We start from the raw sequence: 18,884 nt of genomic DNA, 5'->3' as shown, positions 1-18,884 counted from the left end.
CGTCACTTGGGTCTGTCTCGGGGCCTCTGTGGCTCTCCCTCTCCCAGCCGCTGCCTCTTTCTTCTCATTTTGGTTTTTTTCTTTTTACTAATCTGCTATAGACTACTTAGTTTTTCGACAGCACCGCTTCGCTTTGACGTTTCATCAGTGTCGCGTGTATGTTTGTACTCCCGGGTGCGGTTAAGGGGGGACCAATTCAGCAAAAAGACACACTGAACCTGGGAAGGAAAAAAAATTCAATCACAATTTGTTAATGCAGTACCCACACAGGAACAAAACATCCTAATGATGATCATACACTGGCACAGATGTGACAAAGTGAAATTTAAAGTCATACACTTTCAATAGAAGGTCACGTACGTGATCATTTTGGTTGCAATCTAGACACCGTCTCTCTCATGGCCTTGTAATCTGCAGTGTAAGAGGCTGCTGTCTTGCAGCTTGTAGGTATGTTAAGGTTTGGAGTGTCTCTTGAGTCTGGTTCGATGAGGATCCTTCCCATGTGATCTGAGTTTGCATTACTAATGGGGTGGGGATTGTCCAGAAATTTTGTAGCACCTGGAATTGGTTATATGCAAGTTCACCCTTTGACTGCTTATTAGGAGGGAAGGGTTATTCTTTAATTGAATTTGAGTTTGATGTCTTTATGGTCACATGCCGACAGACCTCGACCTCTGTGAGGATATCCCACTTAAGCCCTAGGAATAGCAGGCTGCTTCACACAGCAGGGGCCTGTCTGGGAGATGGCTTTGCCTGCTGGGTGGCACCACAACACTGGCCTTGTCATTTCCCTGTGGGCCTGTACCAACAGCTAAGTTTGGGGCAGGCGGGTGAGGAAGATCTGTAATTGAATTATTTTTCAAGGAAGATTTATTTATTTATTTTTTATTTTTTTGTCGAGACTGGGTAGGAATCAGTCGTCACTGCAGCGGCCTGAACCTCCCGCCCTGCTGTAAGGGTGGTGGGGCAGGGAGGGGGGGTCGTTCTCCGGCGGTGGATGAAAGAGACCATGAGCTGTGTAGGCGGCAGCCAAAGCCGCAGATGGCTACTGAACATGACGGCCACATCGCTTCTCATTCTCGCCGCTTTGATCACCGGCGTTTTGCGGTGGAGGAGCAGGCATCCGCACACCCCCACCCCACCCCCCCGCACCGCACCCACCTGACCTCTCATGCTGCATCAATGCGTGTCGATGTGAAATACACCTGCTGCATGATGGGTTCATTCTTAATGTGTGCCGTTTGACTGCTGAAGTCAGGCTGTGGGTCACAGCAAACTGCACCTGCGCAATGTAATCAGTTCTGTAACTGGAAGAACATTAGTATAGTAACAGCATGGAAGCGTCCAGCAGGGGAGGGGTTTTACTTACTAATCCTTTGAGTAGACTTGTGCTGGTAAATGGACCCTGCTGCCAGTGTGCAGCCTCCATGTGCCGTACTCAGCTTGTCATTGATTTTGTTTGTTTCTGTGTAAATGTCTGCTATTGGACAGCATCTTCTGCTGCTCTGGTCTGATTCTTTTTGGAGTTTATTTATCTCTGAAACAGCATAGGATCAAGGATTTAAAAAGCCTTGTGTACTGGTATTCATCTGTATTGTGTGGTGAGAGGAGTCTTGTAAGTGGGGGGGGTCCCATGGGGGGCTGACCTTTAGTGGGGATTGTAAAGACTAGTCTGAATGCAGGTGTCTGCAGTTCATTCAGTGTAAACTAGGGGGCATTGTTAATGTTCAACAAGGCACGAAAAGGCCAAGCCAGTGGGATAGGCTTGAAGACCATAGCGTAGTCCAAGGGTGGTATCCTTATCTCAAGCCTCTACACCAGTGCTTCTCAAACCAGTCCTTAGGGGACCCCCAGACAGTCCACGGTCTTCATCTCTCCCAGTTCCCTGAGAGTTGGGAGGCAGCAAAAATTTGGACCGTCTGGTGGCCCCTGAAGACTAGTTTGAGAAACATTACTCTACACTGCTGTGTGTAGCTCAGTGGATTGACATTCTGTGCCTGTGCTCAGAAGGTCACTGGTTCAAATCCCCGGGTCAACCGAGTGTGTTCACCATTGGGCCCTAGAGTCTTAAACCTCAACTGCTCCAGTGACAGTGTCTGTCTGATCCTGCCTTCTCAATTGTATGTTGCTTTGGATAAAAGCATCTATTAATTAAATAAAATGTCAAATTGTGCCTCCACTGTCCAAACATGCATCACTGCCATCCTTTGTTTCCTTTTGTCATCCATGGGAAGAATGCTGAATTCTGTCATTTTTCTCTGACTGTTCTGCTTCCTCTTGGCTTTTGTGTGTATGTAGGTGGGCTCCCCTCCTGAGTGCTTGGCTGTCCGTATGTTGTCCACTGTAGGGAGCACTGTGGGCTTAGCCAGTCTGCTCAGGAAGTAGCCTTATCCACTGCCAGCATGACTAGCCAGCAGCTTAACTATTAGTAGTTAGCCAGTCTTTCTTTCCATGAAATGCTGGAATTGTGTGTGTGGTGTCGCCCATCCTCCTTGTCATTCACCCGGTTAAGAAATGGGCTGGGCTGGGCAGTGCAGGACATTCCAGCAGTGCCCCCCCCCCCCCCCCCCCCCCCCCCCGCCTCCAATCCCCTGCTGCCCTGGGTGTCTGTTCAGAGCCGATAACAAGGCTAAACTGGGGGCCTTTAATGTCAGAGTAAGCTCCCCTCTGCACTAGAGTGCTGTGGCAGGGGGTTTGCTTATTTGCAGTGGTTGGCCGGAAATGGAGATAAAACAGGGAAGGAGTTGGTCTCTAATCTCTAAGACTTTTAAATAAGGGAACCCAGCACTGAAGGACTCTCTGGGCACATCTGGAGGTGTGAGTAAAGGGAAACATTTTTATATTCATTTTGTTTGCTAATGGTGAAGAACTGAATCGACAAGTATTCCGTAGCTGAATTCTGCGTGTGAATGAGTGCTCATGGTTTGGGTTCCTCTTTTGACCATGGGCCTTTACTGCTGCTTTATCCCCTTTGATCCTTGTGATCCTTCCCTCAGTCTGAGCTTTTTGGCAGATATCTTGCATTTGTGTTCACACTGTTCTTGTCATTGTAATTCATCATTTTGTTTTCTAAAAATCTGGCCTTATTGCAGTGCAGACAGGTCATAGTGTACAGGCTTTGATTTTCTTGACGTTTGTTGCTGTTTTGCAGACTTTCCCAGGCAAAGCAGTATGTGGGTAGCAGTCACAATGTCTCCATGACCAAATCATAGGTTGCTAGTGTTGTACCTTTTAAGATGGGTACTTTACCTTCTGTTATCAAAAGATTTTTAGGCATAAATTTCCTGACTTTGCACATCTCAGAGGATTGTGGTTTTGGATGAGGGCTTCCCACAGACTGTAAGCAAATGTCGTCTCTCCCCCCCCCCCCCCCCCCCCTTCACTTTCACTTCTGCACTGTAGGTGGGATAATGTTCCCTAACCCTTTTCAGCAGAGGGGGGTTATTCTCTTTACCATGTAGCACAGACCTTTGCTTTATGCACTCCAGCAGCTGACCTTTGCTGACCAGGTTGTGGAGCTGGGCTTTAGCTCCATGGTATTGGCATGGAAACGGCCAGAGCATTGCTGGTTGTCACACTTTCGCGACCCCCCCACACCCACCTCTCTTCTTTGTTGCTCTAGGCCGTGCTTTGCAGGCCACCTCTTCCACTTGTCCTGCTGTCTGTAATTACTGTCTTATATCAGAATTCAAAGTGAGCAATTTCCCCACTGTCCGGCAGCTCCTGGTCTCTGCCATGTCCAATCAGCATCAACACGTTCGTGGTGATGGTGGCTTGGCTTTCCTTATCTGCCTGCGAGTGTGCAGGGGCTGCTTATGTGCAGATGGGATTTCTATTGGAATAAGTTTCCCCAGACCAGAGCGCTCCTCATTACACTGTGATGGCACTCTCTGATTACTGCTGTCCCCCTCTGACTACCCAAAATGTGTCCATGACCAGGCAGACTGACCCGGGTGGCCTGCTTGCTTCTGCTGGTGGAGCTCCTGTGATGGGACAGCCCTGCTTCTGGCTTTGGCAGCGCGGGATCCGGGGAGTCTGATATGCATCATTCAGGAAGAGGCTAGCTAGGCCCAGAGAGACGGGTTCCGGCCTGGCCTTTGTTCTAGTTGTGCAGGTGGCTACCCAGAGGAAAGACACAGTTACAAAGGATGCGCCAATTAGCAGTTTCCTTAGCCTTAGCTTGACCTGCCAATACCGATCTTGGCAGATTTACGATTTTCTTAGTTTAATGATTAGAAAACTGAACATTTTTAACACTACTTTAGTAGACTTAACTTTTCTGCAAGCAAAATATTATAAATAACCCTTTCAAATGTGAAATATAGTTCCGCAAGTGTAATTTTTAAATTGGTGGTTCCAAATTTAGGGGTGGTTCCTCCACAGACATGTTTTTGTTCACTTGTCTTGCAGACTGAATTTAGCATCTTCGTCTTGCACTGTTCAGAATCTCCAAAACAGACACATTTCCTGTGAGGATTTTGTCTCACCTATCACACTGCATCATTGGGAGGAGGGAAGGGGAGGGCTGGGGGGCACTACTGTGGATGGAGAATGAGTTGGGAAGGGGGGGGGGGTTATGGCCCAGGTCTCATCAATTTATGTAGTGGTGGTAATCATTTAATCACTTAAGTAGCAAGTCCATCCTTAAGAAGCATGTCTTGTAACAATAAAATAAACTTAAGATATGCAGAATACTGTACATATAGAAATAAACTGACTCAACTTAATAATAATAATAATAAAGTTTAATGTACAACATTTATCACTTTGGTTAAACTGCAGGCTTCTGAGCTCTCTGCAACAAATACAAAAACATAATGGACAAATGAATACAATGTAAGATTTTGAGTTTTGCATCAGTAAAAAAAAAATGTTTGCTTGCATTTGGTTGCTTAAGATGTGGAAGACGGTGCAGCTGAGGATGATGTGCTCACACACATGCATAGCCAGATATTTGGGCTGCTAACATTTCAGGTGGTTAAAAGAATTGGCTGTGTTGCCATCTGTTATGCAAACAGCACCTTTGCACAGTTTGCGAAATACAGTAGATTGGTCCACTTAAGATTTCGCAACTTCAAACCATTTTTTGGAATCGATTTTTCATCAGCCTTGCCGCCCACTACATTTGACAGCATAGCCGACCAGTCTATAGACCTCATGCTGTGTACCGTGTGACACAAGTACAATATTTTTAGCAGCCGAATGGTAGTTTTGTTTTTTCATGAATTTGGCTAAATGGTTAAAGATTAGTTTTTAATTCAAGATCTAACTAGTAAATTGAGATCAACTGAGACATAATTAAAAAAAGTGAGAGATACAGATGGTGCTGGGATGTCAAGCAGACCTCAGTCGCTTTGTTTCACATTGATCTGTGTTTGTTGTACTGTTGCAGCCTCTGAGCGCGCAGGTTTGTCCTGTCATTTTAATAATAGTGTTAAGTAATGTGCTTCTGGCTGGAAACCTAGCTTAGCTGTACTTGTGCCTAGTCAGCTCCTCAATAGCACATATGTCTGTAATGTGCTATTTGCCTCACTTGTATGTCTTTATGGACAAAAGTGTACTAAATAAAAGTAAATGTAAATGCGGTATCATGATTCTTACAATACCTCTGAAATGTGTGCTGTGGGTACAATTAGACCAGGAGCAATAAAATGTCACCATATTGCCCATTACTAGTTGGCACAAAAACATTAGTTGGTAAATTACATGATAGGTTCATGATACTGGCTGTATTTAGACTGAGTGAATTAAACACAGTTCCTCCAGTGACTTTCCATGTTAGCTGGTGTGCATGTTTTCCTGTTTTAGGTCATTGGCACCTGATATTTTTGGTGCTGCTTTTATTGGCTGTAAGATAACAAAGCACTGTTGTCTATATGCAGGATTAGCCAGACCCTGATAAGGGAGGCCTGCACAAACATGTCTGCCTGGAATCCAGCATCCATCCCCCCGGCCCGCTTGATGCCCAGCGCTCTCGTAAACTTCACCCCATGTTTATTTTGTGCCCCCTTCCCCCTTTTCTGTTTCATTTTTACAAAAAAAATGTTTTGGATTATTTCAACACACATTTTCTTCCTGATCCCCTTGGAAGCCAGCTTGAAGTGGAGAGGATTACGCTAGTAAATACTTTTCCCTGGTACCGAGCCGCTGGGCCGCTCACCAGTGAAAGGGGCTTGATAAGGACATGCTCTTTGGCAGAGCCGCACCTTCTGCCGCCTCTAATTCCCTGTAGTTTTATTTTTGTACGGAAAGAATTCGTTTTCCTGTGCCGGCGTGGCAGGAATACCGAAGTCTTTGCTGTAAAGCGCAGAGAGCATGGCCTGGAAGCGTGGCACTGATTTAGTGTTGGTGTGTTTGTGTGATTCCCTCTTCTGCTGTTGGGTCTCTGCTAGTTGACTGGGGCAGCAGACGCTGTCTGAGTATGCGAGCACATGCATGTGGTGCTTAGCTTTTTGCTTGAGAGTGGCCAGATAATAAGATTAGCAGCATCCTGGTGCTGGAGCTCAAGGGTAAACGGAAACAAAGGCGCTGCTGGCGGAGCTGGGATGCTCCCAGTGGTCAGTGACGATTGGCCTCCCAGCAGGCGGCATGATGGTTAGGGCTGCGGTTTTGAAGTGTACTGAGGCTGCGAGCAAGGTGCTTCACCTGAAATGCTGCAGTCAATTATCCCTCTGCGGGAAAGAGTCTATAGGCAGTTCAGCTTCTAACTGATCATCGTTGGAGGAGTGTGTCATTGTCTAATTTCTTGCACTCCTCTCTCCCCCAGTACAACTTCGTCGGGAGGATCCTGGGTCCCCGCGGCCTGACCGCCAAGCAGCTGGAAGCAGAAACTGGATGCAAGATCATGGTCAGAGGAAAGAGTTCCATGAGGGACAGGAAGAAGGTAAATAGATGACGTCATGCAAGAGGGGGGCGGAGATTGCTTTGATGGCAGGTTAACAGCCAATGGTAGCATTTCCTGAGCTTTCATGATGGAGAATGCCACCCCCACACAGCGTCACGTGTGGACAGTCACTTTGACTGCTCTCCTTTATGGGGCCTTATCGGTGGGCACTGTACTGCAGCCGGGCCACCGGGGCCCCTCCCCAGCCGGGCCACCGGGGCCCCTCCCCAGCCGGGCCACCGGGGCCCTTCCCCAGCCAGGCCCGCTTCCTGAAAAGGCCCCAGACCCTGGGGAGCTGCTGCCCTCATTCTGCCCCCAAGGTTGGCTTGGCGTAATCGAACTGGACGTGGGAGTCGTGCAGGAAAATAACCAGTCACGCTGCAATACTCTGCCCTCTGATCAAACCTGCTTTAAATTGGGGGAGGCGGGATTGAATGAAAGGAGGCCAAGGTCCAATCCCAGGCATGGAGACGGAGTGCTTGTGAAGCACTTATCTCTGGGCCCGGAGTTTGAAGGGGCTTGGGGGTCCATCGCCGCATTCTTCGCTGGTCTCCCCTTCGCCCTCTGTCGCCTCTGCTCTGATGCTGCCGTCGCTGGAATGTCCCCTCCTTAGGGGCTTCCCCAGCAGGCCCCGCCCCTCAGACTGGGCTGGATCTATCTGGGGATCGGAATTCAAATGCTGTGAGGACAGTTAAGACGCTGCTAAGTTGAGTCAGGCGCGCGTGCTGCCTGTCGGTTCCCAGCAATCGGATGTGTTCTCCAAAGAACATCTCAGTTTTCTGTGTGTTATCTACTTCCTTAGATGCTTCTAATTTTGTCTTAGAGAAATTCTAGTGTCACCAACAGCACTCTTCTAAGGCACTGCAAAATAAATCAAGAAGTAACTGGCAGCATCTTACCTGCACTATGCTTTGCTGCCAGTCATCCATGTTGGGCCAGGAACTGCGCAGGACACAAGGCAGCTGCTCCATATGGTTTCTGCAAGCATTTCATTGGTTTATTTTTAGCTGCCCCCATCTTGCAGCACATATCAGCTCACAGAGCAGCTGGGCAGAATAGTGAGGGTTAAAAATCATTTCATCAATGCAAGAATGTTTTTATGTCGCCTTTTTAAATTCCCACAGCTTGGTTATGCTGGTTTGGCCCTATCCCAGCGGATGGTCACATGACTTGTCTTGATTGGCTGTCCAAACTGGACTACAGCATGGCATTACCCCCTTTTGTCATCTCTCCATAAACAGAAACCTTCGATCATGTGCTCCTTTCATAGATCTTGCTTGCAAAGATCTCATTCCTCTGCCATTTTTCCTGGCCCTTTGGGGGGGGAGGGGGTGGTGCTTCTTGGTATAGCCTGGTCCCCAATAGCCCGTGTGTAATCACGCAGAACAGCTTGCCGTACTCCTCGGGGCTGACTGCCTCAGGCTGCATACTCACCCTAGATGTGGGTTAACCCCCCCCCCCGCCCCATCGAGCAGCACGGCGTGTGGGTTAGTGCCATGTCAGACCAGCCTCCCACTTAGCCATACTGTGCCCTGCTAACAATTAGATACCTCAGTTACTGCACCTGCCTCACAAATGTTCACACTTTGGCCTGTGGAAGGAAGAAACAAAATGGAAAACAGCTGAAGATGCACAACGCGGTATCAATCAACAGGAAGTGAATGTTCCTACTTCCTGAACTGTGGCAGGCTCTTCCCGGAATGCTGAGTTACTGGATGCATTGCCCAACAGGTTGAGTTCCATTACAATCATGCTTTTGTTGCTTCGTTTCGATATTTATATCTCTGCAGTTAGTCTTTCAAAATATCCACTTCAGTCCCTCTAATGCTGGGGTGCCCACAATTTTTTGGCTTCGGAGCTACTTCTACATTGAGATCTATCTACATAAAAAATGCATGCTTGTGTATGTGCTATATATATAATGTGTATGTGTGTGTGTGTGTGTATGTGTACACAATATATACACGTAAAAAGTATTATACTTCATGTATACCGTACATGTTGGCAAACCTTGCGTCACTGCATGAACCCTCACAGCACAATACAATTCAATACATTTACCGTTTATTACTTTGTCCGGCTCCCCCGCTCATTTTTATATCCCTTTTTCAGTATATATAAATTGGAAGGCTGGCTGGGACACTCTCATTGCTTGCTGGAGTTTTGCATCAGCTCGCAATACATAAGCGTTTTGTTTCGGTAACCTAATATAACAAAGTTTTAAGCAAAAGCGGACTGGCCACCCGTCCCGTCAATCAAGTGGCAAATTCCAAAGGGGTTGACAGATGATAGGCTAATATCTAAAACTTTTATTTATTTATGTCGCGCTACCTTTGCAATCTACTGGACGGTTGCGATCGACGTATTGGGCCCCCCTGCTCTAATGCCTGGCCACAGAGGGCACGGCAGGATGCTGCCTGCCTCCATACAAGGCACGGGAATGTGGCACGTGGGAGGTGCCAGCCAGAAGTGAGCACCAGCCTGGCACAGTCACCTGTTGAATTGATCAGGCCCACTGCTTTCTTTATCAGCGGGTTAAACCTCTGTGTCTGTGATCAGAAAACCGAAAATGGCAAAGCATTGTTTCATTTTCCATAAACTTACTGCTTCCCTCTTGGTTCTGGGGGGGGCAAGGAGGTGATTTGAAAAGGATCTTTAAGAAACATCCATAATACAGAGCGTATCTTAATCACACCTCAGTCATTCATTGAAACTGTTCCTACTTATTTTTTACTGTGTTTTGCTCCTGCATTTATTCTCTGCTGACCTTGCATAAGCTTTCTGTGCTTCCCCTCATCTGTTGCAGGAGGAACAGAATCGGGGTAAACCCAACTGGGAGCACCTAAACGAAGACCTGCATGTGCTGATCACTGTGGAGGACACGCAGGCACGGGCTGAAATCAAGATGAGGCGGGCAGTGGAGGAAGTGAAGAAGCTGCTGGTGCCTGCGGTGAGTGCCGCGCAGAGCAGGCCGGGTCGTGCAGGCCGGGTCGTGCAGGCGGTGAGTGCCGCGCAGAGCAGGCCGGGTCGTGCAGGCGGTGAGTGCCGCGCAGAGCAGGCCGGGTCGTGCAGGCGGTGAGTGCCGCGCAGAGCAGGCCGGGTCGTGCAGGCGGCACCCAGCCACAAATGCACCCACATTTGTGAATGTTAACTGCAAAATTGTGCATCCCCAGGGAAGGCGGTTCTGTCGTTTTTTCATTTTTCTCGCATATATTGTGCAGAAGATATTTTTGGTTGTATGTGTGTGTGTGTCTGGCCTTGAGTAACTATAGACATCAGACGGAAGGTTCCAGCCACTCTGCTGGCTTTTGCGGATGGTTGCCGGAGGTGGCCTTGTGGAGTTCCCTGTGGTGAACAGACTGGCTTGACAGCTGTGTCTGCCGCTTTCTCCGTGAGGAGGCACGGAAGAACACAGCTGACCTGCTGAACCCTGGCCAGATTGCTTCAGGTTGTCCATAATCAGCTTTATTTCAGTGCCCACCCCCAAGCAGTTCCCTGTCGCTCTGCTGTGCACTGAAGCAGGAGCCCAGCCTTCTGCAGTGACAAAAGCAGGCTTGTGCCTCTGTATGTGACCATTCTAATGAGGTTACGCAGAACAAGGCCGTGCCGCCTTGTGGGCTGATAGGAGACACGAGCTCAGATCAGGTCTGCCTGGGGTGAGGTCACACTCCTCACCCTGCTGATTGCATGGCTGATTTGGACAGCGTCAGTGATTAAAATTAAACTTCAAGTTTCCGATCTTGTACATCAAACTTTCTCTGATTGCCAAGGCTATACCCCGGAGAGAATCTTTCCTCCTAGTTTTTGCGTCAAGCAAATTAGGGTTGATTGATACCTGACTGACCTATTATTTCTGATTAAAGCTGCTTTGTTTGGTCTTAGTCACCCAGCGCATAGCCTTCACTGGGGTGCCCGCCCTCCACAAAATGGCATAATCAGCACCTTGCTGGCCTCCGCTGGTGCTCTGTCATTGTGCTCCAGCACCAGTAAAGCGGTCTGGTCAGGAAAACCACGTCGGCTCAGGGGCCTGCAGTGCAGGCGTGATATTGAGGAGCATGTACAGCAGCTGTCACCAGGGAGTTTGCACTTCTGACTTCTGTGGTTCGATCCTCTGATTTCCTGTTTGACTTTATTGGGCTCCGTTGTTGGTTCGCTGGGTGTTGCATCGCCACTAGCAGGCGCTCTTCTGTCTCACTGTGCCTGGGAGCAGAGGCACATCCCCCAAAGTGTGTTTGTGGTGACCAGGCTGCCCGCCAGGACCTCTCTGCCCCTTCGCTCTGTGGATGGGAGACAGGCTGCCAATGTCATGCTAAAATTAATTGGATTAAGCAGGGATGCATCACTATCGCCTGGATACAGTGTGTTTAATGATGGGCATCTTCTCTCCATTTGGCTGTGTGAAATTCTCTTATTAAATCTACCGCAAGGCAAATGGGGCCACCCTAACTTATTATTTTTTGCTTTTGAAAGGAGTGTGTGCCCCTCCCCTCCTCCTTGGGTCCTTATTTCTGGTCATGGGACTCTGCTCATCTTGCATAGGAAGCTGATCACTGACTGTAAATGACATCTGCACCCCACCGCTGCTCTCTTTTGTGGTCTCGCTCTTCCCTAAACCTTTAGCTTCCCGCAGTCCCTCAGATTTGCCCTTGAATACGGAGGCTGACGTGAGCAAGGTCTGACGGCTTAACTTGCGCGGTTTCCTTGCTGCTGGTTCTGCAGAGCCCCATGCTCCCTCTTGCAGTCTGCTGGGCATTTTGTAATCTGCATTCCTCCTCACCGCGTCATAATGGCTAAATCAAGTCATTAAAGTAATCATAACTTATTAGGTCTGACTGTAGCAGCTAGCTCTTGTATCTTGGTAATGGAGCTCAGCACACACAGGAGCCCCTGCTGTGCTACGATGCACCCAGCTGGAGGTGACAGTAGTATTCCTGTCCTGGGACTTGGCCCCTGCTCACTATTTTATTAATATTTTTGCATTAAGCATAGCCACCCCCTGAACAGAATCATTGTCTCAAAAGCCTTAGCAGGAAAGCAGGTTTGATAAACATCCATTAAGCGACCTGTTTGTGTGTCAGCAAGCATGCTTATGTCCAAAATGGTAATGAGGGTTTCTGAAGGGATGTCAGCAAGCATGTATTCTGAACGGAAGACCGGCGCATTCTGTCACCTGAGATGTGTGTCTAATTAAGGAACTTTGTGGTTGGAAATACTATGAGATGGACAGTGTGTAAGAAACTGATGAGATATGCTTACATGGGTCTGCAGATCCGATTTGTGATCATCCACTGGATTGTTAATGGGTAAAAATGGAAACTGGAGGTTGACTGTAATGGAAGTCATATCGGTCTATAGGAACCAAGTTAGTTTGGGAAAATACAGGAGCACCATGACTTGGAGATTTTGGGGGGCAGCAGGACCTGGCAGAGAGCTGAGCTGCTTGGGAAGCATTAGGAAAGGGACACGGCTCCTTGGCCAGCAGATCCTTATGATGGAAAGAGAACATCTGGAGGATGGATCAGGAAGACTAGGAGAGTGTTGGGTATCACTGGAATACTCCGCTGAAGGCAAAACCCCAAGCAGCACAGTGGAGAATCGAGCTAACCTGGTGCAGTAGCATTGGGGCAAACACTGAGCCAGCCCGTTGCTTTTGTCTGGTCGCAGTGTCATTCTCAGAGCTACACCCAAAAGCCATTCACACGGACCAAAACCTTTTGGGTGTTGGACCTTGACGATCAGTTAATCCCAGGGCAAATTGCCACCTCAACCAACTGTCACCCGTTCGATGATCTAAGAGCACATCCCCAAACTTTACAACCAAGACAGGATTGCTTTTTTTTTTTTTTGGCGCTTAATATTTAATTTTACTGTACCCTCACATTTGTATTGATTATTGTTAAATTCTGTATGTTTTTTAAATCAGGAATTGCCTCGGTGTGTTTTTTGTCAAATGGTTACAAGCAAAGCATCTTCGCTGGTGAAGTGACAGTAGAATCATCCCCCTCTTTGCCTCTCCTGTCCTTTGATCATCCTTTGTCATCCATAATTACTGTCAAGAGGAACTTCTGTTTCAGCTTTGTAAAGCTGTCTTCTCCCAGGGTCTCCGATTGGCCATAGTACGTGACGCTTCACTGTCTCCGCCCCTCTTGCTTCTGAATTAAACCTTTTCTTTTGTGGTGTTCCTCCGATTACATTGTACATTGCTTGGGTTAGTGGTGCTTGACAAGGGTGTTTGGCAATTCACACTCTGTGGATTGGATTCTGTGGTATGCTACTAGGAAGTATTTTGTTGTTGCTTAGTTTTCCTGGTGCCGATTGCCCGCACAGGGTAAGGTTCTGTACCTGACCCTGTAGCCGTGGTTTTGGGACTCTTGCTTTAGTTCTTCCCAGACCGTTTCTTGTATTGACACTGGGCCTTTAAGATCAGGCATTCATAGGAATCCACAAGCCTTTTTTGGTTCCTTGGTTTTGTCAATTCATCAGTCAGTACTTCCCTGCCCTGCCCTGACCTGAACTCCAGGCCCTCCAGGAGCAGTCCTGCTTTCAGTAGTTCCAAAGACCACTCTGGGGAACAGAGTCATTTGAATGTCAGTGTGGTGAGATGAATTGGGTTCAGAGTACAATAGAATAACAGCAGTTTCAGTTAAGGGCCTGGCAGAAATATGATTCCATTCCCTGGAACTGTCCCTGTGCTTGGAAGTTCTTTCCCAAGCTAGGACTGCAACAACTATTTGATAACATCGATAATAATTGGCAATAAAAACAGCTGACAAAGAATTTTTCATTTTTCAGTTTGTCGTGTAAATTGTCTGCCACAATCACCTATGGGCCTTAATATTTGTGTAATAAGTCCAGTTCATACTTTTCTGCATGCAATTACCGTCCACATACAGTTGACAGTGTATCCTCTAGTGCACATACTACCTTTGTCCGTGGACACCGATGGTTGCGGTCGGTGCATGTGTTCAGTAGAGTAGCGGAGGGAAGATGAATTGCAACAAACGCAGATACAAGCAGTGTAGTGAAATGGGTGAACTTTTGAAGGTATTACTAGGTTTGAATTGTAATACTGTATACCGTGGTATTTTGCCATCTTGGTGACCCAAATTAGCTGATTTGTTGATTGCCTGATGACACAGTTAATTGATTTATCAAAATCACTTTTTGCAGGCCTAGCCCAAACACCTCTCCCCCCAGCTGACTCATTCCTCCACACCACAACATGGGCTCCAGTAAGTCAAGCTGAAAGCTCCAGAAACCTGTTTTTTGAGCTGAAGGTTAGAGCAGATCCCCGCAACCCTGAGTAGGATAAGGGGTTACAGAAAAGGGGTGAGTGGGTAGGTTAGAGTGGATGGGAATAACACATATTAGTTTCGCAGTGTTTGTGTATTCCCGGGAGGATGTCGACCGTCCTGGCAGGTGAAGGTCATTGGGCCACGACTGTCATCCTGTTTGCACTGGTGCAGTTGAGGTTGATTCCAGGAAGTAGTGGTTTGGATGTGGAGGATAGTGATGCTGCACTGCTGCTGCATGCCTTCCAGCACAATAATTAGTTTTGCGAATCTGTTTTAAAAGCTGCCAAATTGGCACTGTGAGCAAACAGGATGCGGGACTTATTAGTACATCAGGAGGCTGCTTGGTCTGGAGCGGTCACAGCTTGGGTGTGGAGCAGCTGCAATTCAGTGCTGTCTGCTTGGGAGCACTTTGGATGTGTGCTGAGTATGATGCACGCTCATCTCTTAAGCCCATAATGTTGCCTTCGAGATCTGCAGCATTTTAGCACCGCTGAAAGAATCTTTTTGTTGAGTTCATCCCACATTCACCCATGTTTCTGTGCTGTTTGGTTTCTATTGTGCTTAATGAGACGCGGTTCCTGTCGCGTTCCTGCTCCTGAACTGCCAGTGCTCTGTGGCACACTGGTACTCTGTGTCCTGCCCAGAGCAGCGGTTCACTTTAGCGGCCTTTCCGCACTTTGTTTTCCATTTGATTCATGGCAGGAACCTTTTTCCCCTGTACCTCACTGGCAGCCAACAAGCCTTTCCCTGATCATCTCTGCCAGAATCTCTCATGCAGATGATGCTGATGATGCCAGCCCTGAGTCCGTAGCCTGTGTCACTGGGGCAGTAGTGGCTTTTGCACGTTGAAACCCTAATGCTATTACTATTGCCAACTCATTTACTAAGAGCTGTTCATGTTTTATCTCTCCCTGCCTCCCTCCCCTCTGTGCCAGCAAGGAACAGGCACTCTGTCAGACAGATGGCCCCAAGCGGGGTGTAGCCCACATGAGTCTGGGCTGTGCCCGGTCCAGACGGATGGACAGGAAGCTCACTTGTTAGACCTGCTTGGGGCTTCGTAGTTGCTCGGATCGATAACAGATCGCTACACCTTTCCCATGCGGACTCTAATCATTCTCACCTCCCAGCAGCTCTGGCATGACAAATGAGTACAACAGACCATCTGGCTGTTCCCAGCCATGTGTGTCTCTCAGATTAATGCAGCGCATTCTCAACTTCCTGCAGAATGGGCTACAGCATACAGGGAGGTTTTTGCGCGCCTTTGAAACACTCGCTTATGGGAGGTGCTTGTTATATATTTAATTTTCAGCCTGTCTTTGTGAATGAAAATAGTAAAAGGAACCCTGAAAAAGGTGGTAGTCTGTAACATTTACATTGATTTAGCAGGCATGCTTGTCCAAAGCGATGTATAAGAGAGGAGCAGAGAGCAGGATCAGCCTGTCCCCGGAGCAGGATCAGCCTGTCCCCGGAGCAGGATCAGCCCGTCCCCGGAGCAGGATCAGCCCGTCCCCGGAGCAGGATCAGCCCGTCCCCGGAGCAGTTGAGCTTAAGAGCAGCTCACGAGGGTCACGATAGATGTGGGGTCGCTGCGGCTGACACGGGGAGTGTGCTGCTGCTGTGGTCGCTGCGCTGTGGCCGCCCCTGGCCGCTCCCCCACCCCCTCTGGATGTACTCATTAGGACTGTTTGGGATCCGCAGGACTTTTCGCTGCCTGAGTGTTTCTCTTAATTGCGACTGGCTCCGGTAAAACCCAGCTAAATAAATATCCCTTCGCTGCTGCTGGAGTTTATCATGCTCGTGTGTGAGTTTTACAACATTAATGCATCATTTAGGAAGATGGACTGTGTTGCTCTGATCACGGCTGTCAGATGAAGGTGCAGATGAAGGTGCTGAAGGTGCTGTCAAAGCAGCCCTGTCTCCACAAAACGCATGTGTGTATGTTTGCCTGGACAAGGCCTGTGCTCTTAAAAGAATGTAATGAAGTTAACATGACCAAGTTAATAGGCCTGTTTCTCAGAGCGCCCCCTGGCTGGGAATGGTGTGTTGCTGGCCTGTTGTGTCCCAGAGAAGCAGATGACGTCCAGCAACTTTGGCACTGGAGTGAAAAATCTCGCCTGGCTTTGAAACTCCTAATCCTTTTATTTGGAAGAGAATCAATAAGGAGCTAGTGCCCCCCCCCCAATGCAGCAGGGGGAATGAGGCGTGGTAGTAATTATCCACAGACTGCTGGGCCTGGCTAGGGTGGCTGGGAACGCCCTCTTGCCCTTCTGGGGAGGGAGAAGGGGCTTTCATATCTGCCTCTCTGAGTTTCAGTGGGACAATGAGATTGTATACATCTCAGCCTCCCTTAAAAATGTATCCCGTGCAGAGCGGCTCTTGGCGCGGACAGCGGGCACAGTCCCCTCAAAGTCCCTGGGCTTCGGACTGGTACAGGTCCGGGCATCCATCACATGTCAGGTCCCTGTGCCTTTGCTGAACATCTCTACCTATAGTCCGTGCTGTTCTACTGAAGCGCTTATGGCTCCTCTGAAACCAACCCCCTGCTCTTTTTGTGATCAGCCTATTTGTCTGTCTTTCCCTGTCTGCACTAGTTTCCATTTTTTTTATTTTGGGGTGGAAGCAAATGCACCTTAATGTGCAGCCTGCTTCTTCATTTGTTGTTTTTTGTTTATTTATGCATTTTAATTTTGTTCTCAGTTCCTGTTTTCTGCATCCTGGGAATGCATGATTGGTGATGTCTAATCAGTCAGAAATGCTCTGTGAATCGCCTCGACGCAGGACCTGGAATCAGATTCAAATCCAGCAGTATTTAAACTCCCTAAATCAGCTTCTCCAAATCCCTTCAAGATATTCTGGGCTCCATTGGTTGGCATTAAAGGATCAGGCAAACAGAACAATTCATTGCAGGGGATGGAGGCGTTGGATTGGGGATGGGGGACGTACCGTGTATGCAAGCAGAAGGCTCTGTCCAGGCTGCTGTCTGATAGCGGCTTACAGCATGTCTTACTGATGGGACAGAGTGAATCCTTTTAATGTGCTGTTCTTATTCCCCTGGGTTTAGAAGCACTAATGCTATCTGTGTGTGCATTTGTATTTACTACATTGTGGGGACCATATTTCCCCACAATGTGATAACTTGCGACCTTTTACCTTGTGGGGACATTCAGACTCTCAGTATTATAGAAATCTGACTGCAATCAAAAAATGAAAAATGCCAAAAGTCTTACATTTGATTTGGTCACTTATAGTTAAAGTAAAGGTCTTGATAAGGGATGAGGTTGTCAGGATTAGGCTTAAACCCATAGCAATGAATGGGCGGTCCCCACAAACCCGTGTGCGTGTGCGAGAGCACTGTGCTGTCTGCTTTGATCATAAATTTAAGTAAGACCTTTATCTACTTTCTTAATGTATCCTTCACGTGTGCCTCAGTGAGTTAGTCAAGGCCTTTGCTGGGGGGGGGGGGGGGAGGGACCTCGGGAGCCTCGGGTTCTTTGCGACTCATTGTGCAGCACTACACCTCTCTGGGGGTGCCGGTTAGAAATGGGTTAGAAATGGACCTGCTTCTCCCAAGGCTGTGTTGCCAACTACGGCGCAGTCCGATGATCTCATTTAAAGGGGAAACGCTCTAATCAGCCATTCCATTATTCCTTCTTTACTGTAGCTGACTTGTTACTTTGCATGTTTAAATGTCACCATGGTTTTTTATGCCTGGTGTTGCCGTTTTCCCAGTCAGTGACTGAAACCTGTGGCGGTCCATCTTTTGAGAGAACCCAAACTAACCTGGCCACAAACTTAGGTCATTGATTTTTTGGGAAGGAAGACATTCCGCTGTACGGTGGTGTGTGATGTGTTGTGTTGTGTGGTGTGTTGTGGTGTCTCTGTCTTTCTTGCACTGTCCCACTCGCCTTCCTGCTGAGGAATGTCTTTGCTGGTTTGTGCTCCTCCATTTTTTCCTTTCTGTATCCTGCTAAAGGGTTTAAAACTCCTCTTCTTGGCTCTGGTCTCAGTCCATACACACCCACCATTTTTCTTGTCTCTCTTCAGTTTTCCTATTGAGTTTTCTCCTTGGGAATCTTGTAAATTCTAGAAAACATCAGAACCGGACTTAGCACAGTCTTTTATTGTGATGGATTTTCACCAGATGTGGGTGTTTCCCAGAAAGGAGATGGAGCAAAACAGCTGTGTGCTGTTTCCCTGCCTGGCTGATACTTGCCATGGGTGACCTCATCCTCAGAACAGGGTCCCTAGCCCCACAGTGCTGGGCCAAGGCTTCTCTGGATGAGCCAAGGCTTCTCTGGATAGACCAAGGCCTCGGCTCCCATTTGCCAGTTCCTGTGACCCCCCCCCCACCTATAACATCTTTGTTTGCCGCCACCTTCTTTCAGGCCTTTGGCTGGTTCATGTTTATCTTCACGATAACTGTCCTCATTCAGCTGCTTTACTGAGATGCCTGGCAGGTAAAACCCCAGATAAAAATGCTTGCTGGGGATGTGGGACAGCTTCTGCTGTCACTGACCTGTGTGTGTAAAGCGGGAGTCCGGCCTCCCTGTCACCATTTGCCCCGTTAGCCCCAGTGCCTCCTCCCCCTGAGCAGTTACAGTAATTTGAGTCCGAGCTGTTTTCCCGCAGTGGCATGTGCATTTCCTGTCTGCTTCTCCTTCTGTGGAATGTTGCTCACTCCCAAGTGCTGGGGTGCAGTGCTTGTT

The 18,884-nt window shown here is 48.1% G+C and overlaps 1 protein-coding gene across 4 annotated transcripts in view; it reads left to right on the top strand.

Annotated features, from left to right (window-relative positions):
* Positions 1–18,884, top strand: part of qkia (QKI, KH domain containing, RNA binding a) — a 47,105-nt gene that overhangs the window by 15,582 nt on the left and 12,639 nt on the right. For all 4 annotated transcript variants that reach the window (XM_023842498.2, XM_023842500.2, XM_023842499.2 and 1 more), the window contains exons 3-4: positions 6,767–6,883; positions 9,690–9,833. In XM_023842498.2, coding sequence (XP_023698266.1) covers positions 6,767–6,883; positions 9,690–9,833 — 261 coding nt within the window. The remainder of the gene's footprint in view (positions 1–6,766; positions 6,884–9,689; positions 9,834–18,884) is intronic.

This window comes from Paramormyrops kingsleyae, chromosome 14, assembly GCF_048594095.1.
Source record: "Paramormyrops kingsleyae isolate MSU_618 chromosome 14, PKINGS_0.4, whole genome shotgun sequence".
NCBI classification, from domain to species: domain Eukaryota; kingdom Metazoa; phylum Chordata; class Actinopteri; order Osteoglossiformes; family Mormyridae; genus Paramormyrops; species Paramormyrops kingsleyae.
This window is presented reverse-complemented; position numbering and strand designations above follow the sequence as displayed.